The 24,895-nt window shown below is 39.6% G+C and overlaps 1 protein-coding gene across 5 annotated transcripts; it reads right to left on the minus strand.

Annotated features, from left to right (window-relative positions):
* Positions 1 to 238: 238 nt before the first annotated feature.
* Positions 239 to 22,291, minus strand: LOC144518218 (sodium- and chloride-dependent GABA transporter 1). 5 transcript variants are annotated; one of them, XM_078250715.1, is made up of 14 exons: positions 21,646 to 22,291; positions 18,214 to 18,348; positions 14,296 to 14,506; positions 11,117 to 11,249; positions 10,389 to 10,523; positions 9,453 to 9,556; positions 8,722 to 8,846; positions 6,566 to 6,678; positions 5,970 to 6,110; positions 5,734 to 5,833; positions 5,441 to 5,541; positions 5,185 to 5,352; positions 1,105 to 1,204; positions 239 to 693 (listed from the first exon to the last, which is right to left on the minus strand). In XM_078250715.1, the coding sequence occupies exons 1-13, from the start codon at positions 21,866 to 21,868 to the stop codon at positions 1,142 to 1,144; spliced, it is 1,752 nt and encodes a 583-aa protein (XP_078106841.1). In that variant the 5' UTR covers positions 21,869 to 22,291; the 3' UTR covers positions 239 to 693; positions 1,105 to 1,141. The 5 variants fall into 5 exon arrangements, with proteins under 5 accessions (XP_078106841.1, XP_078106840.1, XP_078106842.1 ...); XM_078250714.1 differs by having other exon boundaries at positions 239 to 696; XM_078250716.1 differs by having other exon boundaries at positions 239 to 3,994; positions 11,204 to 11,249.
* Positions 22,292 to 24,895: the final 2,604 nt, after the last annotated feature.

Consider the following 24,895-nt stretch of genomic DNA (forward strand, 5'->3'; position numbering starts at 1 on the left):
ATAATCATCTACTACATTATAAAAAATGACAAAACATATTGTAGTAATAAGAGGCGTTTTTACTATAACAGTATGGAGGCATCAATATGCTCATAAGGAAGAATGTTATGGGGGAGCTGTTCTTAGGAGTCATTCTATAAAGTTGTATTCAATGTTAAATGCATTAAAATAGAAAAACAAAACAAAGAACACCAAAGTTGAAAAAGTCTAAACAAAACAATTGTGCAAGTCTGTAAAGTTGCTGTCCACATGCTATCAAACACATTTGTGTGTTGCTCAAATTTTCCCCATGTCAATTCAATTAAAATGTATTTGCATAGCACCATATCGTACACAAGCAGTTCAGAGTGCTTTACATAAAACAGCAAAAAATGTGCAAATAAACAGACATCCTTGCATACATAAAGATAAAACTACATGGTGCATATATCCACACATACAAACAAGCATACAGTACAAATACGTTATGTTCATTAAAGAAAACGCTGGAGTAAATAGGAAGGTCTTTACTTTTGTTTTAAGTTCAGTTTTTAAAGTTTAAAGGAACACAGTGTTGGGGCAAGTTTGAAATCAGCAGACATACTATTACATTCTTTAGGTGCATATTTTAAAAGCGCTGCGGGCACATGGACGAGATTTCCACTTTGAGATCGGAGAGATCTGCGAGGCTATAAACTGATGCCAGACCAGCAACTGCTTTGTAAACCAAAAGGAGGATTTTAAAATAAATCCTAAAACTCGGATCATTGAAAGCTCTGCAACAAAATCATTTATTTCAGATAAACAAGTACAACAAATAATGCAGTGTTGGTGTTGTTAAATGCATTTTTTGCTGCTATGCTGCCACCCAGTGACCCTCTGAGGTAATAATCCAGATGATGCTAACTTTTGCTGAGTTATTCACTGACACCAGTTTAAGAATGAAGGCGATTTATTTAACAAAAAGTTAAGACGCCACAAATCAACACAACAGCAGCACAATAGAAATATGATTAAAAATAATATATAGTATATGAAAAATCTAAATTAAATTTAGTAAAACAAGCACAAACATAAAACATGAGAAAACACGTTTGAGTCTTGAATTTAAAGAATCCATCTCACCTTAGAAATATAAAGTTGTTGATCAGCATGTTCACTGTTAGTATGCGAATGTGAGAACACTGCAGGTTTCACTGCAGACACTAGGAGCAACAGCATGAAGCTATAACAAATAACATAACAGCATTGAGTCACACATTTTAAATGTCTGTGTTTGAGAATATTTGAAATGAGGGATTAGCAGTCTTGTTTCATGGAGCAAAGACAATCTGCAGGTTATCATTCAGCCACAAACTGCAGCAGCTAACTTCACTGATTGATTGAGGATCATCTAAAACTAAATCAGTAAAATCGGCAGAAGTGGTGTTTGGGTGAGATGAAACCCCACATTGTCAGCAAACCATGGCAAATCTTTTTTTTTCTTCCAAATAACCCAGACTGTACATTTCTAAACAATATGTTTTAAAAGCGTAATTCTGTTAATAGCCCCTAATAGTCTGTAATTCCTATTAAAAGACCAATTACCAAAAAGTGTAAACAGTGACCTATTATGTTGTACAAGTGTGTCTAAATCATCCTTGCACATTTAAATAACTGATACAATTCATGACAAAGTAAAATAATGCAGCAGGTTTTGGTTGTCAAATTCAATATAGATCTAAAAACAAAACCCTTTTAACGAAAGGCACTTGAGGCATGCAAAATGAAGTTCCATGATGCTTCTCTTGTTAAATTTTCCAAACGAAATATGAAAACAAATTAGCATTTTCACCTTTAAGTTGTGATAAGGTGTAAAATGCATGCATCATTGTTGAGAAACATATTCATTTTAAAATCATATTGTGTTTTAAGCTTGTTTTATCGGAGCGTGTTTTGGATAAAAGGCACTCCTGACTGAGGATTTGTTTGATAAGCTAGACAGAAAAGCAATGTAGGGCACAACATTTTAGACAATCTCCAATGAAAGTGTGATTTTCCCACATACACATACCTCCTCTGGTCATTTCATGTTGAAGTAGTTTGTCTACATAATATATTAACCCAAAGCTTACACATCCCACACTGACTGAACACTTTTCTCCCAGTGGATTTGACAGAATTTGGATCTGGTACAGCCTAACTTTAAACTCACCCTAGACGTCAAGAGAGAAGGTCAATCATTGAAAATAAAAACATGACTTAAGTTAAAGCTTGTTATGTTAATATGTTTCCAGTAAAGTGACTTTTTGGGTTCTTTCTCTGTTAAGAAGTGTGAAAAAAACAATCAGTGATTAACTGCAGGTTTTGGGTCAATACAATATGAAACACTGAATGGAGAGTTACCAGAGAAGTGTTGCCCTCAAGATTATCTACCCTCATTAGCCCAATTCAGCTTAATGGAAGATCAAAGACACCATTTATAATCTCTAAAACTCTTGCCTGCTCCAAGATAGTTAAATAATGTCAAAAACATTGCTGAACAATAATATCAACTCAATCCTCAAGCTGTGAAGAAGCAGACAAAATCCCAGCACTGATTCACCCTCATTAGAGCTCAGTACACACTGGTATAACATTAACCTTCTGCCTGGATCACAACACTCACAAGTGAGTCTCTTTGACACACACGCATTTGAGAGACATCCACAATTAAAATGCATGTAAACTATTTATATCTGTAATTTGAAGAAAATGGTATTTGTCTGGTTTTGTTTCTGTTTGTTTTGGAACACCTCTGCTTATGTGTTTTCAAGTTTTTTTTACTTTTTGCGAAGGGTGTTCAGGCACTGGAAAGTTAAAATGTATAAAATAAAATATATTCAAAACGAAACACTCAAGTGTCATTGTCAACATCTCCCTTCTATTCAGGCTGAGACTATGTGTTCCAGGTCAGAGGCTGGATCCTCTGAAGGCCCACAGTTGCAGACCAATTGAACCTGCTCCTTTCAGAGGTCAAACCCAATGATGCATTCAGGCAGTGTGCGTCAATCTTGAAGTCAGTGTTAAAGGTGTTAATATATCCATTTAACTTGTTCTGTTGTCTTGGGATTAACAACACACCCAGGCTGCTATCAAGAACAAACAGTACAGAGGTTACAGTATCTTTAGCTTCTATTAGCTATAGATTGCAGTGTTTTTTATTGATCTATTCCAGGTGCTGACCACCAAAACACTAAGCAAACACTCAGATTTCTTAACTTATTAAATGAGAAGATGAGGATTGCCTGAATGCAACATTAAGGGTGATTCTGGAGAAAGATTGTTGACTCCACCTGTAAACAATGGAACAACACAATGTTTCATGGGTTTAAAGGCCACAAATATACTGTACCTCTGGTTCTGGTCACAAACATTTAGGCCAAAGAAAGGTAGCATTTCCCTGGTGCATTTGGAGGAGACTTTCAAATGGGAGGACATGCCTCTTTAGCCCCTTTGTGACAAATTTGATAAAGGAAAAGTGGTCTTTTAATGATTCCGTCTATAGATGATGCTAAAACGTTCTCTCTGAATGCCTCTACCATAGATGCATCATTTACTCTTAGTTACACATTGCAAGGGAAAACACCAATGCATACACCAGGCACTGGTTTACTGATTAATAAACCAAAGGGCGAGGAAATAATCATTTAAATTTCAATCTTTGGTTGGAATGAACACCTGCATTGTCTAGACAGGGCACACGGTCACTCATACCTAAATTTATTTTATTTAATTAACCTTAAGATAGAGTAAAGAATCTGTCCTTTGGTAGAAAAAATAGGATCAAATTATAATGATAGATATGGTATGATAGAAGCTTAACGATTGTGTATCTCAGTGTAAAAACAGTTCATTCCATCGGCTTTGGCTGTATTCCTGGTCATGCCACTGAAGTAAGCAAGGTTTCAGATGCTGGGTTATCTAGGTTTTGTTTTTCTGGCAGGGGATCCTCAGCATCCAGGTCTATTGTGGACATCATAGCTGTTTTAAGTCTCTGAAGGTTAGAGAAGGCAATATTTTAGGAACAAACCTTTTAGAAAACTTTGTTCAAGCAGGTCTGGTCAGCTCAGGCACAAAGAAAAAAAGAAAAAATAGTTACTTATTCACAAGTATTAGCCATAGCCCCAGCTCTGCACATAACACCCTAATATATCCTCCCACACTAGTGTTGTGACAGTATGGATACCAACTATTTGATGGTAGTCATTAAATTTGGTACACATGTGGCCGGCTCGTTTGGTGGAGCGGGCGCACATATATAGAGGTTTACTCCTCGACGCAGCGGCCGCGGGTTTGACTCCGACCTGCGGCCCTTTGCTGCATGTCATTCCCCCTCTCTCTCCCCTTTCATGTCTTCATCTGTCCTGTGGAAATAAAGGCCTAAAATGCCCAAAAAATTATCTTAAAAAAAACTGGGAACTATATTCTCAGAAGGCAAAGCACTGCTACTTCTGCTACTTGGGCGGAGTGATTTGCGCGCAGCACACGAGAAGCCCCGTGGTGAGGAGCAGAGAGTAACAATGGTGCTTTTCAGGTGTTGCACTAATCACTCCGCCCAAGTAGCAGCGCTTCGCCTTCTGAGAATATAGTTCCCAGTTTGTATACGGTTAGAAGATGGCTGTGTCTCATGTGACCTTGTTATTTGTACACGCTGTGACTATACAAATCACAAAATGTAAATAGGAACATGTTGCCGTTATTTTGTCACTTATTGGGAGCAGTAGGCTAGATGGAGCCGGTTACCTCCAGGATCTGTGCTAAACTATGCACGCGTGGGTGCACCAGACAGAGTTACGACACGCATGGAGATGAGAAGGGTATGTATGGACTTATCTAACTCTGGGGGATACGGTGAATAAGCTAAAGTCCCAATAAGTCGGCATGTTCCTTTAATTTGTTCAACTCTTTTGTTTGTGACCAAATACTATATACTTTGTGTTTTGTGCTAATTAACATTGAATCTAACATTGAGGGCTTGGAGCCAATGGGGCGTATGTGCCATGTTGGGCAAATATGAGCATTATATCAAATGAAAGCTGTCAGTGAGATATTTGCAGTGCCAAAAGGACACAAGTGAAATTATGACCCAAACATGTAGTGTGTGTGGTTTAACCTAGGATGGTAGAGAAGCATCTGAAGAGAGATACACATGCTTCATCCATTTGTATAATTGATGACTCTCACCTGAAGAAGTGAGCCTTTGTTGATATAGATCTCTTGAATGGCTCCCAGTGGGATCCACACTATGGAGACCAGTGAGACACCCCAGCCCACTACTTCAGCCCACCCTGGGTATATGTACTTTTCATAGTGAGCGGGAGTGTACTGGACAATGCTGGAGATCAGTATACACTATGTAGGGAAAAGGATAGTCTTAAAACTATATTACATAACCATCATTATTAACATTATTGTACAGATAATCATCTTTGAACCTCACCAGCACCAAGAGAGGACAGAGCAGCAGCCAACAGAGACGAAAGTAGATGTTTGGAGTTTTTCCTTGCATCTTCTCGACCATTAAGCAGATACGTGGGACACCTGATAGAAAAAGACATAAGCTGATTAAACAATAGAGACTACTAATACAGATACAGATTTTCTTCTGTTGTGGATATGAAAGAGGTTTAAAATTCAGTTTAATAATAAACCAGCCACAGCAAATCCTGATGGCTTTAAAGTCTAAAACCATAAACGGGACAACTCAGTTTGAATTTATGGACGTTATGTTACCAAAGATCCAGCAGACAGCGACAACTTCAAAGAAAGCCAGGAACACAAGGGAGACCACAGCGGTGTAGTGGTCCATCAGCTGAAACACATAGATTCCCCCCTGTGCAGGAAGGATAAGCGAGAGAGAGGAAGGCCAAAATGACAACACTGTCACTTATGCTACAACTGTTACCACATGTAAGCTACCAAATATCGTCAGATATGTTTCTTTGTGAAGTAAAAGAGTTTTGCTGTACCTTGGTTACATGGGGAATTCCCAGAGCAAAGCCAATGATGCACACAGCCAGGGTCAGCAGCTCTTCTCTCTTTAGGAAACGCAGAACTTGGGGGCCAAACTCATCTTTTATGAACGTTATAGCCACCTCAACTGTGGCAAACTGTGGCACACAGAAAACACATACTGCGTTTTAACATAGTGGTCCCATTTACTGTGTAAAGAGTGGTTCCCTCCCAATTTGTCATGACTTTGAGACATATTTGTTTGGGCTGCAATTAAGTAATTCATTAATTAAATAAATAAGGTCACTAATGCACATTTATACACTTATGCTAGTTAGAGGTAGACAGTCTGTTAGGGTTAGCAGCACTTTATTTACTTTACTCACTAATCATTTCCATGTCCAAGAGGTGGACACAGTTAGGTAACCAGTTACACAGAAATGTCAGCCTGAATGAGCACAGTTTTAAATGCTGGAAGAAAACTTCTGTAATTGTTTTGACTACCTTGGTTGAGTAATGAAAACATTTTGCCCTATTTCCCCACAAGTGTGCCTTCCTCCTGATAAACTTTCAGTCGGGTCATTGTGATTATGTAAGTGTTAGAGATGTTTACCTGGCTGTCCAGGCCCAGACACAGCAGCATAAAGAAGAACAGAGGGGCCCACAGCTGAAAGACAGGCATGGTGGAGAGGACTTCAGGGTATACAACAAACACCAAACCAGGACCTGAAACGTGAAACAGTAAAGGTGTTGCTATAGAGACCGAGGCAGACTAGCTGCTACCACAAGTGTTCATGCTAAGCTAACCGGCTGCTGGCTTAGGCTAAATACTTACTGTACGAGCAATTTTTTCCAAAATGTCAACATATTCCTAAAAAGTCCAATTGCTACCGTACATCCAAAGAGTCTGCTCTGTATTTTCTCTGCACAACAGACGTGATCAACGGGCATAGTTCAAATGACTCTGTACACAATTGATAGTCCTTCAACCAATCAGACCAACGATCTGGGTGACGTAGCAGCGACAGCAGCATCAACGGGTTGCTGCCATGGAGTGCTGCACTTCGGTGGCCAGCTTGTTGAATGTACAAACAAAAAGCTGCTTGGTCGCTTCTCTATCGTCGTGTTAAACCCGCCAATAGCGCGCAAGGTGGATAAGCCAGTTTGTGATTGGTTCCTGCAAATTTGTAACGGAAGCAGGATAGATAAACGTACAGGTTTCCAGCCTGAGCTGCAGGGCGAAATCAAATTGCCAGCAAATCGGGCTGGGTTTACCCAGTCTAGGTATCCCCTCAAATATTGAGCAATTTCTACCCTTGCATCATTGAGAGTGTCCTGACCAGAAACATAATTCCTGCAAAGAGTGGGCGGTGCCCTACCCTGCCTAAAAGATATTTACACCAAGCGCTGCAAGAAAAAGGCTAGAAGAATAATTAAAGATCCAAACCACCCAGGTAACAGCCTTTTATCCCTGTTAAGGTGAGGTAGAAGGTCCCGGATACACCAGGCCAGCACTCAGAGGCTCAGGAGGAGCTTCTACCCTCAAGCCACTAGGATCCCTCCCTCCCCCCCGCACACACATTCTGCTTTATGATGAATGAAGTTGAAGGAACTGATGGGATCACATTTCACTGGAATTGTACCCTGTACGATTTCATGTGACAAATTTGATTGATTGATTGATTTAAATGTGTTGCTTTCCAAAAGATGCAGGAGGAATACAGAAAATACAATGACTGACCAATGAAAAAAAACATGTTTTCAGGAAGGTAAGATCACGAGAAGGTAGACGTCATTAGTCAATGACAGTGCCACTTGAGCTGACGGAGGAAAAAAAAAAAAAAGCTGACAGGGATACAGTGTTTTGACCTCCTTAGATGATCCTTAATTGACCCAAGGGCTGAAGACAAGTTTTCTCTGTTTTTAATAATGCATTACTTAACCGACAAAGCTCTTGCTCCGATGTTATTGGAGCATTTGCTTACCGAAGCCAAAACTCACTTTTGTCCATTTAAGTAACCTAAAATCCTCTTGTCTCAACTTACTTGCTGATTCAGACATTTGGCATCTTTGGTTAAGTGTTTTACATGTCATTACAGTACGTACACACTTGCACACACAAATACACAGTAAAGTTGTGTTCATGTTGCAGTTACATATGGCTATAATTCATAACAGCTACTTAAAGGGGTACTCTAGCGATGTAGCAATGCTGTAAGAGTAAAATAAACAAGAGACAGGAGGCAGAAAAGGCAGAGAGCCTGACTTTTAGTCTCTAGCATGGGTCAAGCTCCAAAAACACTGCATTCTAAAATTCCCAAAATGCAACTTCATAACATCTTTCATTAGACTTTCCTTCCCTCCTTAACATCCAATTCTTACATTGTAATGCAGGCTTTAGTCTAATGACATGACAGAGTATTTTTTTTATTTTTTTTATTTGTTTTACTTATAAAGCTTCTCCACAGCCAGATAATACATTATACAACAGGCTAAGTAGAGTAAACTGAACTTCATGTTTAAAATCAGTGGAGTGCCACTTTAAGAAATTGTAGACTACTAAATATTCCTGAGTGATGTACACATTTGAAATATTCAAAGCAGGTGTGCACATGTTGAAATATGAGAGAGAGAAAAAAAAAAGGCTCTCAGAGTTTGGTATCTATTTGGATCTCCATCTGTATTTCTGTAACACCCTGACATATCAAGTCTAAATAAAACAAAGCTTTGAGACTGTGGTGTGATGGTCTTTCCAGGCATGATGCTTACCATCTGTAGCTATGTTGTCCACTGGGAGGTTATGTATATGAGCCATGTAGCCAATAGCTGAGAAGATCACAAAGCCAGCCAGGATACTAGTGAATGAGTTGGTAAATGATACAATTAAAGCATCCCTGGGAGAGGAGGAGGACGAAATAAACAATGTTAGGACAGTTACAGTATCCAAGAAACTCAGGGAAACAAAGGTACTAGATTATGAAGCAGCCATTTGATCATTAAGACAGCTGTTTCACATTTTTGTTGTACTGGATCAACAAGCTCTCACTTTGTCAGAAATTATTGGTATTGGCTCTAGCAGGTAAATAATGTAGGGCAGGTTTCTAGTATGTTTTCTACATCCCACAGAGGAGCCAAGGCCTCCATATACTGTATTAAATAACCCATCTTATTCTAAAGAAAACTAGTAATTCTTAATTTCCTGCCAAACTTTCTTCATTTCTCCCTGGTACCTCCTATGCGGATGGTATTAAGCTAAGCTTTCCCGATTATACAACTTTTTTTAAATTTGTATTCTGTAGTCCTTTTCCTCTTTTGCTGTTTCTCTGCAAACTCTTCTTGTTGATAACTCCTGTCCCGGCCGCTGACTCCCCCCTGTCCCCCCGCCCCCATCACTTGCTTGCACGTGCAACCTGGTACCGATTGGCTGGAATAGTGTTTGGCTTGAGATATTCATAGTCAAAGACAGTACCATTTTCCACACCACAAGTATAAATCTTTACCTAAGAATGTTGTTGTTGAACTTGTTGTAACTAGCCATCGAAATCATGGAGCCAAATGCTATTCCAATGGAGTTAAACACCTGGGCAGCTGCATTAACCCAAACCTATAATGGAGATAAAGGAGAGCATGAGGATTAACTTCAGTGTAGTTTCATTTAATTTAGTTTTTGAGGCCCTGGAAACATAGTTTCTCAATCAGCTATTAACCCTGAATGATGGGGTCTTCCAAGAACAAAACATGTTTTGAGTGTGTTTGAGCAGTGTTTTTTTAAAATGTGTGCGATTGCACATTTAGTAATGAATACATTGTAAAGGAATCAACATAATCAAGTACAAAGGAAGTTTTAACCTGATTGCATGTGTCTGGTCAAATGCATCTATTAAAACATATTACACAAATATTTAATGTTAGAGAAATAGACCTTTTAAATGTATGTCTGTTATATCTGCTGTTTCCATTTACAGTACTAAACCTATGTTTAGAAAGTATCCGGTTATTTTTTCTTGTCATATTAATGGGTCAAGAAATACACAGCAGTAGCTACCAGATTATTCTGAGAGATTTGCAGCTCCTTCTTTGGATCTAGTTTAGCTTTTTGTCCTGAAATTTTATTCTGGCAGCTGTGCCTAAAATCTTCAAAGCCGAATATTTCACTTGCAATCTAAGTTCATTGCTGCAATCATATGGCTAAAATGATCGCTTCCCCTCTCCCTGGTGCAGTTCTGACTTTTGCTAAGTTGAAGGTTGAGCAAACACAAGATAAAAAGCCTACTCTCTGAAAAGAGGATTCAATTTTAAGAAAATGAATATTTGCATTAAATTCCTCGCTCTCTGACAGTCAGACTTGTAATTTGATACCGTATGAGATAATAACTAAACTAAAAGTTGGATTCAACTGATGCCAATGTGTAACTAAAGTCTTAACAGAGACTCACCTTTACTTCAAACAGTTTGCCCCAGACAGGTGTCACAAAGTAGAGGATACCATTCTTGGCGCCAGGAAGCTGCACATTATTAATGAGCAGGGCAAATAGAATGAAGTACGGAAATATAGCGGTGAAATACACAACCTGTGTGACACAAACAGTGAGAAGCAGAAATTGATTATTGTATGCGTTTTTTGTGTAGCTGAGGTTGCAACAGTTGAGCTACTGCCCCACCAGTGCGGATGATTTGTGTTTTGGTTCAAGAAAATATCACAAAGTTATCAAGTCAGGTCAAAACACTCGTTTTGAAATTACAGTACAGTTTATCACAAAATTGTATTAAAAAAAATGCATGTTGCTAGGATACCCAATTTCAAAGCTCTCATTTCTCGTTTTCTGTCCTGATAATGAGTCGGCTGAGCAAAACATGTTTTGCATCTGAAGCTTGTCGTGTGTTTTACACTATATGTATCTGATTCCTGAGCAAGCAACATAAGTATCCCACTTGCAAAAGAAATAACATTACGTAGGATGTGGTGCATAAAACATATGGTACAAACACAGCGCTACAAACTTATTTTAGATGTCATTCTGAGAAAAAAAAACGAATACAGACGATAGACTATAAACCGAATATTAACTGACAAAATGTCAGGACAGAAGGTTTTTAAAACAATTAAAGAAGTCGGCCGGCACAACATTAAGAATAATCCCCTATATGCATAAAAACATCTGACCTTTCCAGTGGATTTGACTCCTTTAAATATGCATAAATACACGATGACCCAGGAAATAATGAGATAGCCAAAAAGTTCCCAACGTACACCACCAACGTCTTCAATACCACTGGTTTTCTGCAGAAGTCTGCGACTGTAAAAAGAGGAAAAAAAAGCATGTAAATACAAATAGCAAGTGATTCTCAATATTGTATCCTCAAAGCCCCTGAAAAATTTAAATTTTAAGAAAACTAAAACATACTTAGGTATATTTATTAAGAGTTTCACAATTAAAGCTCAGCTAATAGGCCTAATCAAGACTGTGTGGGTAAGGTTTGGTCAGATTGAATTCACAGACAACTGTACAACTTTCAACAAATGCTCATTAGGGGTGGGAATCAGAGTTTTCACGATACTTATGTCACGATAAGATATTGCAATTCATTACCTTTTTACCAACTTCAAATCTTTCCCAATTTCAAATTGTCCCCAAAAGGAAACTTTGTCAACATCTTTCATCTAAATAGATACATTTGTTAATCTCAATTTTATTGCTGCAAAATGGGATTGTCAAGCAGACAAACTTCCCAACACAAAAGATTGATCCTTGGCGTCTGTATCGATACTGTATTGCCATGGAAAATATCGCGATACTATGCTGTATCGATTTCCCCCCCACCCCTAATGTTCATTCACATGTTAAAACCCGATTGGTGTACATATGTGTAAAGTATGACATTACTCTTTTTCCAGACAAAAACAAATACAGAAATCCGTCACATAAGATAACCAACACAGAGAAAAGTGTGTTAATGTTAGACCCATGTTACGTGGAGGCAGGGAATAGTGGGCCCAAACGCAGAGATGAGGCAGGCAGGAGAAGGTTGGACTCGAAGATTTAATTAACAAAAGGCAGGATACAAAGGATCCAAAAACAGAGGAGAACCCTGGACACAAAACAATCTGACAAGACACAAAAGGGAAACACAGAGGCTAAATACATGACGTAGAGAGCAAACAAGGAACAGGTGGTACAAACAGGAGACATACAGAAATCATAATACAGGCAACAGAAACGTCCACAACAGTACCCCCTCCTTAAGGGACGGATCCCAGACGTCCCAACAAACAAAGTCAATCCTGGGAAAGCGGAGAGGGATCGAAGGGGGAATAATCAAACTAAAAAGTGTCCAGGGAACAAAAAAAGACCCAAAAAAGGGAGAGAGTGTCCGGGGGAGGCAGAGAGTCAATGGGGCCGTGGAACTTGGGAAACTGAGGGCACTAGAGTGACAGGGGACCAAGAGCTCTAGGGCACAGGGGACAGAGGAGCATTGGGGCACAGGGGACAGAGGGCACAGGGCAAAGAGGCCTGGGGGAAACAGAGGGCCGGAGGGGCCACTCGGGACAGGAAGCAGCGGGGCCACTCGGGACAGGGGACAGAGCGCTCGGGAACAGGGAACTGGGGGAACTCGGGAACAGGGGAACCTGGGGACTAGGGACAGAGCACTCGGGAACAGGGGGCAGCAGCGAAGGCAGAGGCCTTCTGGCGGCCGGCGGCGAAGGTGAAACCCCTCAGGTGGCCAAACTGGACGGCGAGGGCACTCAGGCGGCTGGGCAGGACGTCGAGGGCAGCGCCCCGCCGAAGGCCGAGCGGGTCGGCCAAGGCGGAGCACCTCTGGAGGCTGAGCAGGTCAACCAAGGCGGAGCCCTTCTGGAGGCGAAGGGGCAGCTGGACTGGAACCAGGTGACAAGTCAGCTGGGCTGGAGCCGGGCGACGGGTCAGCTGGGCTGGAGGCCGGCGGCGGGTCAGCAGGAACAGAGGTCGACAGGGGTGCCGACATGACACGAGGGGCAGGAGTAGGTCTGACCGCCGACATAGGGAAAGTCTCTGGGGGGCAGGACAAGGACAGAGTCTCTGGGGCGGTCTCAGGGGAGGTCTCTGGGGGATTGGTCATGGCCGATTCAGAGCGGCTGGTAGTCGGCCGGGGATCTGAGAGGCTGCTAGCCAGCCGGGGATCTGGGAGGCCCCCCCAGATTTTTTTCTGGGGGGCTACTAAACAGTCGGCACTCTGTGGGGGGGGGGGCACACTAGAAAACTCGAGGACACTAGGCAGTGCTGAGACATTGGGCAACTCAGAGACACTGGGTGGTGCTGGGACACTAGAGGGCTTGGCGACACCAGAAGGCACGGGGACACCAGAAGGCACGGGGACACCAGAAGGCACGGGGACACCAGAAGGCAGTGCTGAACGCTGGGCAGCTCGGGCTCTAGTGGACTGACAGGCTCGAAGGAGGCCAAACTCCCTGGCAGTCGCCTGCCAGCGAACCTCCATGAGGTGTTTGGCCAAAATGGGGTTCTTTTCATGCAGTCCCCGAAACATCCCCAGCAACTTCTCCCCATCATAGTCCAAAGGGTGAAAAAATTGTTTGAATCTCACCACTGCTGGGTCCATGTTGGTCAGATTGTTCTGTTACGTGGAGGCAGGGAATAGTGGGCCCAATCACAGAGATGAGGCAGGCAGGAGAAGGTTGGACTCGAAGATTTAATTAGCAAAAAGGCAGGATACAAAGGATCCAAAAACAGAAAAAACACAAGGAGTCATGAACTGGCAGGGCAGGGACGCAACATACACAAACACACAGGACCTGGACACAAAACAATCTGACAAGACACAAAGGGAAACACAGAGGCTAAATACATGAGGTAGGGAGCAAACAAGGAACAGGTGGTACAATCAGCTGAAACACATTAGGAGAGACAGAGTAATCAAAAAAGGCGGGAAAACACAGGAAGTAAACTAGACAGGACAAGACAGAAAACCAGACTATCAAAATAAAACAGGAAACAATATACACAGACAACAGAATGCACAAAACATGAGAGGAGGATAAATTCACACAATGGAACAGAAATATACAGAATAAATATACAAAAACAGGAAACATACAGAAATCATAATACAGGCAACAGAAATGTCCACAACTACAACAACACATATCGCTTCATAGTAAGACGATAATTAAGAAAAAAAGGTTTTCAGGGCCTTTAAGAAAAACACCCCAGGATTTTAATGAGGGCTGCTTCCTCCGATAAATGTATCAACATGAAAAAACAGCTGGAGTAGTGCCATAAAAAGTGTAAATATATAGATAGAGTATACTGTATTTCTGCAGTTGAAAATGCAGTGAACTATTCTTACTCAAAGAACTGTTGGCTGGCAGACTGCAGGTGGGTAGTGTTGCCGGGGAAACCACTGGAACAGTTTCTGACAGCATTCCAGGTGTTGTTGCAGGAATTCCAGGGGAGGGTGGCTCCGAATGAGTTGAAGAAATAGAAAAGTGCCCAGCTTATGAGCACATTGTAGTACGTGGAGAACACAAAAGAGATAACAACTGTGGCCAGACCAACACCTGCAGAGTGACACGTAAGGAGGGAGGACACAAAGTGAGACAAGTCCGCAGAAAATATACCATCTGTGGGGAAGTTGTACACTTCTTAAAACTGTCATCTTTTACTCCATATTCTGCAGTGAAGTGAAAATGATTTATATATAAAGATAGACAACAGAGAAGAGTTAATCTCTGGTCAGTGGTGGCCAAAATGAAGTCAAGCAAACTCGGCCACAAATAAAAGGCATTCCTGGAACCATGGATTAGAAATTCCATGGCTCCTGACCAAATGGGTGGGATCAAAGTCCTCCCACAGATGTAAACTATTCAGTGTTTTAACACCTGTGGTTCTTAGCTGTGCATCAGATTTCAGTTTGGGGTGTGTGTACCATAGGTGTCTTTATTTGTTTCACCTGTCTCCTCAAATAATTCCGGGCAAACACTCAGCTAAAGAGCGTGGCCTCTACAAGGGTTAGGGTTAGTTAGGTTAGTAGAGGTTGTGTCTTCCATAAACTGTAATTTCTAGAAAAAAATACTTTTTGTACTATCCGACACAACAAAAACATTAGTTTTATATTCTGATATTACTTATTGCAATAGTTCGACATTTGGGAAAATATGCTTTTTCACTGACTTGCTGAGAGTTACATGAGAAGATCAATACCACTCTCTCATGTTGGAGTAGCATCGATCTTCTCATCTACAGTACCTCTCAGCAAGAAAGCAAATTAGCACATTTTTTTTTCTAAATTCCTATTCTTGATCTTTTGCATCGTATTATCATTGCCGCCTTTGTTTATCTTTGTCATTTGAACACTGTCTTTGAAGGAAATAGCTCTCTGTTTTTTAGCAGTATATAAAAACTTAGCCTCCTGAAAAAATTCTACTCGTTGTAGACTGGAATGCCATGCTCCACTGGATCCAGTGTGACTATCTGAAAAAATGGAAAGAGAGGCAGTTGAAAAACAGTTCTGTGTCATCATAACAAGAACCAAAGGAAACCCTCTCTGAGCTCTAGGATCAGCTAGAACCACTTTGTAAGCACTCCTTTCTTTGTCAATGGCTGTTTGCCTCTTTTACTCTACACATCTAGCTTACATGGCTGAATGCTCAACTGGTACACCAGACACAGTGGTGAAGTCATTTCAAACTGCCAAAACACATCAGTTTGCTGGACTCAAAAACAAGGCACAGCTGAAAAAAGTTTTAGAGGATCAGTTAGAGCTATCCTCTCCTGTTTCCTCTTTATAAGTGTATTACCATGTCATGCCTCATCTGTCACCTAGATGCCCTCACTGGGACAAATGAGACAATAAACAAAGCAGTGGCAGACAATGTAACCAATTAAAATCATACATGTGTACATGCTGTGATTAAGCATACTGCTGTAAATTAGACTTGTGTTGATTTGTGATAGATATTTGTGGGCATCGCGGATCACAGATACATCACAGCAAACTGCACAGTTTGTTGCACACGGAAATCATTCAAAAGAACATACAGAAAAAACTACCTGCTTTGGGCCCTTGTTTAGCACAGAGCATTAACCAGGAAGAAATGAGCGATAAATCAAGTGAAGGACCCATACGTTTTGACCGGGTAGATAATCTCTGTCTTTAAAGAGATAAGAAAACTATGGAGAAACATTTCAAGTTAGAACAAGACACACAGCATTTTCAATTCAATCAAAGTGCGGCTTGTTGATGGCTGGGCTCTTGTTTATCTTCTGGGTGACTGCCAGTGCTTTCTGGGTCCACACATTTCACTTCATTCATCATGTTTGATTTACAATTTTGCAAATACCTCCTGGTGTGTATGATTTTAAGCACTGATTTTAAAACAAACTACCCATTATACTGATTCACATAATTTGCCTGATGTTTCAACAGATTCTCACTCCCATCTCGTAAAATACGGACGCTTGGTCAGGTGCCTTCGTCGTTGTTATTGACACTAAAAGTCTCCTTTAGCATCATATAACGCGCTTTAACTAAACACGCTTTGTCGGGACCATTGGCGTCCCTTTTGACACAGTTATGTTAAGGAAAAGGTCGTGGGTGGGCTTACGTTTCCGTGACATGCGGGAACGGGACGGCTGAGTTTAGAAAAGTTGTGGGTGGGCTTACGTCTGTCCAAACGTCCGTATTTTAAGAGTTTGGAGTGAGAATGGGTTACAATTTGTTTTAAGAACTGATGTAGACTTAAATTACCCATATGTGACTTCATTATCATTCAGATAAATCACATTTCTGGATATTCAGTTGATGATTCAGTTGATTAAATAATTTCTTTCTTACTGATATATGTTTAAATGTTTCAAGATAAAGAGGTCACAGCAATACAGCAGTGATTGAAATGTTCACTTGACAAGTTCCCATCCATCAACATGTACAAACAATCCATTTATCAGACAGAAAATGACATATTTTATTTAAAAAAGAAAATTGTAAGCACTCCAACGATGTTACACAGTCCTTTAAAGTGATCATTTAAATAACAGAAAATGTTAAAATATTTAGTCTGGATATGGATGCAGATCTGCATTGAATATAAAGACAGATAAACTTGGGGTGCCAGAGAGTTTCATTTAATTAAGTGTATGGGGAATGAGAAATATGTGAATTTTTAAACATGAATTGAATTTTAAAAGCATTCCCGGTTTCGCAGTAAAAAACAAATCACTTGCTTCTTGACACATAGCCTTACCAATGAACCAAATATCAGTGAAATCTGGTTTTTGTTCCTGAGATATCCAAACAAACAGAAACACAATCAGGACCAAAAACATGACCTCAGTGGCAGACCTAAAATAACACAGTCACCTATACGTATATTATAATTTGCTGTAATTTATGCTGTGCAGGACACACCAACTTTAACCTCTTCTCAACTGAAGCGAAGGGCTTCATACATGAAGACAAGGAGAACATTAGCAGATCAGAGGATTGTCCCGTTTGGTGGGGCACACTAGTTATAAGGAGGTTATGTTTTCGGCTCTGTTTGTTGGTTTCTTTATTTGATTGTTTGTCAGAAGGATTCATAAAAACTACTGGCCCGATTTTTTATGAAACTTGGTGGAGGAACCTATTACATTTTGGAGCAGATCTGAATCACAGGGCAGATACACAATATATTTTTCACCTTTATAAACATTGTGCATAACATTTGTGCTGCATTCATGTGGTGTCAGAATAATATAATATATAAAATATAATATTTTCACTTGTTGTTGGAATTATTAAATACATGGAAATATGTCCACCTCTAAGGAAATAATCTGGATTAGTCGATAGGACTGTTCTGTTTATACAGTTTATAAATCTGAGGCATTGTCCTCTCCATGAAAAATCTAGCTCAAAAGCGTAGAGCTCTTTGTGTACATACTGTATTGATCAACTGGGATTTCTGGGACTGATGGTTAATTATTCACTTTTGTGGGAGGTAATTTGGTCAACAATGGATTAAAGAAACACCTTCATGGTAAAATAAATAAATTACTGTTCAGTTTTTTTTTTTTTAGAATTACAGTTACCACTCTCAAAAATGTAGATACGTGAACTCTAATTCCCAGACATATGTTTAAAAGGTCTGGGCATGTGCCTGACTTTGCATGCATATTTCCAAAGCAACAACAGCAAAAACATTGTTTCTTTGCAAAATGTGAAAATGATCATCAGATGTTCATCCCCGTCACATGAGAGGAGCCTCTGGCCTGGAGAGTCACTCACCTTTCAACAAGGGACAGATTTTAGCGAGAGCATGCACTGGCCCTAGACGAGTGTACTGCCCAATAGAAAACTCCATGAAGAGCAGAGGCATGCCACACAGGAGCACCATGGTGAGATAAGGGATCATGAAGGCACCTGAATCAGAAGAACAGAAAAGAACAGTGGGTGGCTGATTATTAGAGATGGTCCGATACCATTTTTTGCTTCCCGATACCGATTCCGATACCTGAACTTGCGTATCGGCCAATACCGAGTACCGATCCGATACTAGTGTGTCATATATTTTATTATGTTTTAAGAACTGTATACTTCTATCCCTGTATGGATGTGATATTATTTCTATCTTTGTCGGTCTGGCTCAGGTTAAACTCTTTGTAAAACATGAATGCCACAGAACTTTCTTTTATTATGCAGTTTGACAGTCAGTTATAACGGAAAAAGAACATAAATAAACTACTTTAACGTATTTTTTTCTTTAGGGCTTTATTACGTGGTATCGGATCGGTGCATAAACTCCAGTACTTCCCGATACCAGCGTTTTAGGCAGTATTGGAGCCGATAGCGATACTGGTATCGGTATCGGAACATCTCTACTGATTATACTGCTATCTCCTGATTATATATAATGGTGCCTTGTGAGATACGGTAACCGCTGTGTCATTGTTTAGATAAAGCATACTTACTGTATAACAGGTTTCTAATGACTTTATTAATGGTTAAAATGATTCATAAAAAATCTGTTCATGCTTAACACATTTCTCTTAATAAATATATGTATTTAATAATGAAAAACACATCCTGCCTGTCCATTACTTTTATTCACAACTGCTTGTTTATTGGTCAACCCCCAGACCTTAAAATAAACCACAAAGTTATTTCAATTCAGTGAAAATGAAGGCCATCAAGGGGCGGAAGCTCTTGTTTAACAACAGCCGCATACATGCTGTGCTGAATTGTGCCGAGTCATGGTTACAACACAGAAAATGTTACGTGACTGAGAGACAAAATTTACTTGCATAATGTGTCTACAGAATGATTTTTAATTAACATACAGTTATCAAAACTCTAACCTCCCAACTGTCAATGTGTGTTTGTCATTTTTATCCATCAGCTGAAGAGAAAATAGTTTACCTCCACGTAAAATGTGGCAATTTCAGTTTTAAATGGTGGCTCTATTTCATATCTTTCCTTTACTTTCCCACAGTCCAAAGACACACATGTGAACAGAGGGGTGACTCTAAAATTACCAGGTGTGAATGTCTCCATCTGTACTGTATATTGTTGATCGGCCAGTTGAAGTGGTGGAATAAGTACTCAGATCTTTACTAAATTAAAAGTGCCAATATCACAGTGTGGCAGAGATGGGAAGTAACGAAGTACAAATACTTTGTTACTGTACTCAAGTAGATTTTTCAGATATTTTTACTTTACTATTTATTTTTGTGCCGACTTTTTACTTTTACTCCTTACATTTTTAACACGAATATCGGTACTTTCTACTCCTTACATTTTACAAACTTGGCTCGTTACTTTAGTTTCAGTGGAGTTACCGTTATTATTTTTCACGTCATCAATACCAAATTTAATCTACTGTAATTGGATTGGAATATACGCTGCACTTGACGCACCACTACAAGACGACTCGACAGATTCGGTGGCATTCATTCGCAGCATCTAGTGGTTGTTATTTGTAACTCTAAAAGTCTGGGGAACTTCTGAATTAGTGTCCGTTTAGTAATTCATATTTTATCCTTTATTTTCTTTCCAGAAGCCATATTTGAGCACACACATACATGTAGATTCATTTAAATGTTAAGGGGAAGATTAAAAAAGAGAAACTGGATCTGTGAATTCTCACAGAATCACAATTGAATTCATATCTTGCTACTCAGTCAGAATCTTATTAAGCTGGAGTCCCAGTCTCTGTCACAATAATCATATATGTGATGTTTTAGGCCTATTGGCAGACATCCATTTAAAATGTAGGCAATGGCATATAAAGAGCCTTTTTTCCATGTCCACTGACGTTTCTCCGCTTGCACTCTAGTAACATTTGTGTGGTCCAGGTAGCTTTACATAAAAAATGGTTGTCATTCACAAAGCTACTTTTACTTTTATACTTTAAGTAAATTTCCAGGCCTGTACTTTGTTACTTTTACTTGAGTAAATAAGTTAAATCAGTACTTCTACTTTTACCAGAGTATTTTTTAACACAAGTAGCTGTACTTCTACTTGAGTATGGGAAGTGAGTACTTTTACCATCTCTGCAGTGTGGATATACTCTGTTACAAGTAAGTAAAAGTCCTGCATTCACATTTTTACTAAAAAAATACTAAAGTATGAGCATCAAAATATACTTAAAGTGTCAAAAGTAAAAATACTTATTTTGGTGTATGTCCCATTTCTGAATTTAAGCTTATTGTACTCTTTTGTTTGCAGTAGTGTATATCCTCAATGCATTGATTTTCACAGAGGAACTCCCTGCCCACTCTTACACCATATTTGGGTTCAAGCAGAGCTTGCATTATGAAATTACTTGAGTGCAGGTGTATCATCTCCCTTTCGGCCTGACAATATGTGCTGGGATAGACTCCAGCCACCCACAAACCTGAACAAAGTAATTGGTTTACAGAACTTTAAATATTAATTTCATTAACATTTAGCACACTTAATTGACAAATGCTTTAATAATTAATTAATAAAAGTGTGTAGGGGATAGACTTGCTACACAGCTTGAGCGAGGAATCTTTCCTTACAGTCTATACAGTTGTTTTGACACTGGTTATGACTGAGACTATTGTTCTATGAAAAGGCATTAATGTAGCTCTTATCAGTCATCCTGCATGTGACTGTTCTCTATGCTTATTCATCCCAACAAGCTAAATCATTCTGAACAGGGCAGTCAGAATAGTAGTCAGTCAAAACTTGATGACGTTCTTTGACATATTATTATTACATGATCATTATTTTCATGAATTACTGTATTTATTATACACTGAGAGGCCATTTTATTAGGTACACCTGTATAATCTATTGCACATTAATACAAACAGCTCAGCCATAGATTCTACCTTTATAAAAATGTGTAGTGTTTTTGGTGACTTTGTCAGAAATGTGTAAATTAAACTAGCCTATATGTTTATTAAAAGTAGTGATTTACTGGACTACATTATATTGAAAGTTTTGCCCCCCATATTTACATGCATGAGGAGGGGGGAGGGGGGCAGAATATTAGAAACACCTCTGAATTTAGGTGGTTATACAACAGCAACACTCTCACGCAGCCTATGCAAAATAGAAGGCTATTTCACTATACATTTGTAGCCTATATCATTTGTATCCCTGAAGACGCATTTCTCTCTAGTCCATCCCTGCTCAGGTTATCTTGCAGGCCAGGGTTATTACAGCCAACTTCCTTGTCCTCAGTCTTACCTCCACCGCTGCTGTAGCACAGGTAGGGGAACCTCCAGATATTGCCCAGTCCCACCGCGTACCCCACCGATGCCAAGATGAACTCCAGCCGCCCACTCCATGTGGGTCTCTGGGTGTCTGCATCCACAGTCTTCTTCTCGGCTATTGCGTTGAGGTCTAAGGTTCTCAAAGCATAATCTTTCTCATCAGGGGGTATCTTTAAATTGTCGGCACTGACCTCCATTGTGGCTTAATTAGCGATGATTAAGCAACGGTTTTTGTTATCACAATTGACAGTGCTGCGCTACACTGTCTACTGCCTATCATACATCCGAAAAATAACAAATCACGTTAAATTTAGACCGAACCAATGCATCGATTACGTGTAATGAGCCCTGACGAGTAAATTACCCCCAGGTAAAAACTCTCTGTGGTGCTCTAACGTTACTCAGACCCACTATGAACTTCCTGAACGTCTGGTTACTTAATAATGATTAGCGATTTTTAATGAAAGCCTATTTAATGCGCCTTTAAAGGCAGTAAGGATAGCCTACAACACAATGACCGGTAACATGCACGTGCACCGCGTTTGTTCCTCATTTAGCCAACTCAGTCTTGTGTAACGTAACATAAGTGCAAAAATCCTTTTCCATCCTTGTTGCTCTGGCTACTGTCAAGCAAGTAAAGACACACCTCTTTTCAAAATAAAAGCCTTGGGTCAGTTGGCTATGTGAACAGATGTGTCACAAGAATGAACTTCCAAAATGTCCCAGGTTTGCGTTGGAGACAACAAATACGTTAATTCTGGCCATAATGTAGCACTTTTCACAGCGGTGAGATAGTGATTGTTTTGGTTAGGTTAGCACCATCAACCCTTCAACCACAGCACTCTGTGTGTGGAGTTGGCATGTTCATATATAACTTAGAATCGTGACTTTGTTCTCAGAATATTGGTATTTTTTCTTATTTTTCAGAATTCTAAGATTGATTTATTCTCAATATTCTGACTTAAAAGCTCAGAGCTCTAATACATTTTTCACACGTGGCCCTAATCCTCTTCCATATATCAGTCTACGTTACATATATGACTCTGCGTATGGTTTTCGGATAAGACTTATATATACACCCGGAATGTGCAAACGTCAAGCCTGAATTACAAAGTGGTCAAAACGAGCAACTGCACCGGGGACCCAGGCCCCCAGGGGTCCCTAAAGCCCTATCTTCACTGTGTTTTAATTGGTTGTACTATTTATTTGATGAATTGCAAAATTAGTTTGCCCTGTGTCAAGGAATGTGCACCGTCGTGCAAATCGTGTTTAATCAAATTACCAAAGTAACTGACACACACAATACCTGGGGCTAGGTAGTGTTACAGCGTAGAAGTGAGGACTGGTTCTGGGTATTGGGTATATAATGAAGGAGGTATAGGGACCCTACAACAAATGTGTGTGTGCACAAATTGTTGCACAAATAGAATTTATGATAGTGAAAATCAATCTAAGATAAGACAAAAAACAGTAACCTAAATGCATTCTCTGTTCAGTTTGATTCTTTTGAAGTGCAGACTTGTGCTAAGGAAGACCCCAAAAGTACTTTGGCTTTTGAGATAGGCCTACTGGAGGTTGAACAACATAAACAACAATGTTTTAATATTGTCTTAGGTTTCCACACATGACAGAGATTTCAAAAGAGGAAACTGCCTGTAACTGAAAATAATTGACTAAACATATCGGTCATGTTAAGACACAGTTCATGAAAGTAGGATCAACTTGCTTTTAATCACCGCCTTCTTAGCACAGCACAAGTCTTATCTTGCAAATGTGTTAACACTTATTTTGCCCTGTGTCAAAATATAGTTAAGGAATGTGCACCGTCGTGCAAATCGTGTTTAATCAAATTACCAAAGTAACTGACAAACAACATAGGAGTGAGTGAGGACTGGTTCTGGGTATTGGGTATATAATGAAGGAGGTATAGGGACCCTACAACAAATGTGTGTGTGCACAAATTGTTGCACGAATAGAATTTATGATAGTGAAAATCAATCTAAGATAAGACAAAAAAACACAAAAAAAAACAGTAACCTAAATGCATTCTCTGTTCAGTTTGATTCTTTTGAAGTGCAGACTTGTGCTAAGGAAGACCCCAAAAGTACTTTGGCTTTTGAGATAGGCCTACTGGAGGTTGAACAACACAAACAACAATGTTTTAATATTGTCTTAGGTTTCCACACATGACAGAGATCTCAAAAACTGCCTGTAACTGAAAATAATGTGTTAAGATCAACTTGCTTTTAATCACCGCCTTCTTAGCACAGCACAAGTCTTCTCTTGCAAATGTGTTAACACTTTTTCATTGGTTTCACACCCTTTTTTTAAAACAGTTTACACAGATCTCATAGAAAGACCTAAAACTCAGTTAGATTAACTGTGAAAAAAGGAACACATCTATTCATAGCTGATAGAAATTATTTGCATGGGCACCCAGATAGCTCAGTTGGTAGAGCGGGCCCCCATATATAGAGGTTTACTCCTCGATGCAGCGGGCCGTGTTCGACTCTGACCTGTGGCCCTTTGCTGCATGTCATTCCCCACTCTCTCTCTCCCCTTTCATGTCTTCAGCTGTCCTGTCAAATAAAGGCCTAAAATGCCCCAAAAAATAATCTTAAAAAGAAATTACTTGCATAATTATGAATCTTTAATGCACCTGTGTGAAAATCCTTTGCACAACTCTTCAATGTCAATTTCTGAGTTTGGGTGAATTTTTCTTTGGTTCTTTGGCGAAAAAAGAATGCTGTCCAAAAGCTGTACCATAATGTATGTCTGAATTTGTCTAGTCAAGATGCTTACTGTAAGTCTTACATGTCAATGGCAGTTCATAGGCACGCAAACACCTGCACACAAGAATTAAATTAATTAAGAAGATTTTCTTAGAAAATGGCTTTTTTTTTTTTTTTTTTTTTACAATATTTTACTAACAGGGCATCTCAAAAAGGTGTAAAAAATTGCAGGTTAAGAGTGCAGCAGGGTTTTGGTTATCCCTAGTAAAATCATCTTTTGAGAAAACAGTTCATGCTGATATGCTTGCTTGACTTTTTTGGCACATACTATAACTAAACTATCAACAACTGGCATAGGAATGTAGCACAAATTAAAGTTTAACCAGTTTATATTGGTGTATCAAAGACATCTGTGACCCATCAGAATGTGTTTCTGTAGCGCCGTCTAACCTGCCGCAAATCATTCTGTGACTGCGCCGGAAATATCGAACC

Source organism: Sander vitreus, chromosome 5 (assembly GCF_031162955.1).
Source record: "Sander vitreus isolate 19-12246 chromosome 5, sanVit1, whole genome shotgun sequence".
In the NCBI taxonomy this organism is placed as follows: Eukaryota; Metazoa; Chordata; class Actinopteri; order Perciformes; family Percidae; genus Sander; species Sander vitreus.

Excerpts from the sequence above, each read along its gene's own strand:
- LOC144518218 (XM_078250712.1), bottom strand. The coding sequence starts at position 21,868 with ATGGAGGTCAGTGCCGACAATTTAAAGATACCCCCTGATGAGAAAGAT. Across the intron at positions 10,524-11,116 it reads GAGTCAAATCCACTGGAAAG|GTTGTGTATTTCACCGCTAT; the intron begins GTCAGATGTTTT and ends TGTGTCACACAG. Across the intron at positions 3,995-5,184 it reads ACAAAGGCTCACTTCTTCAG|AGACTTAAAACAGCTATGAT; the intron begins GTGAGAGTCATC and ends TCTAACCTTCAG.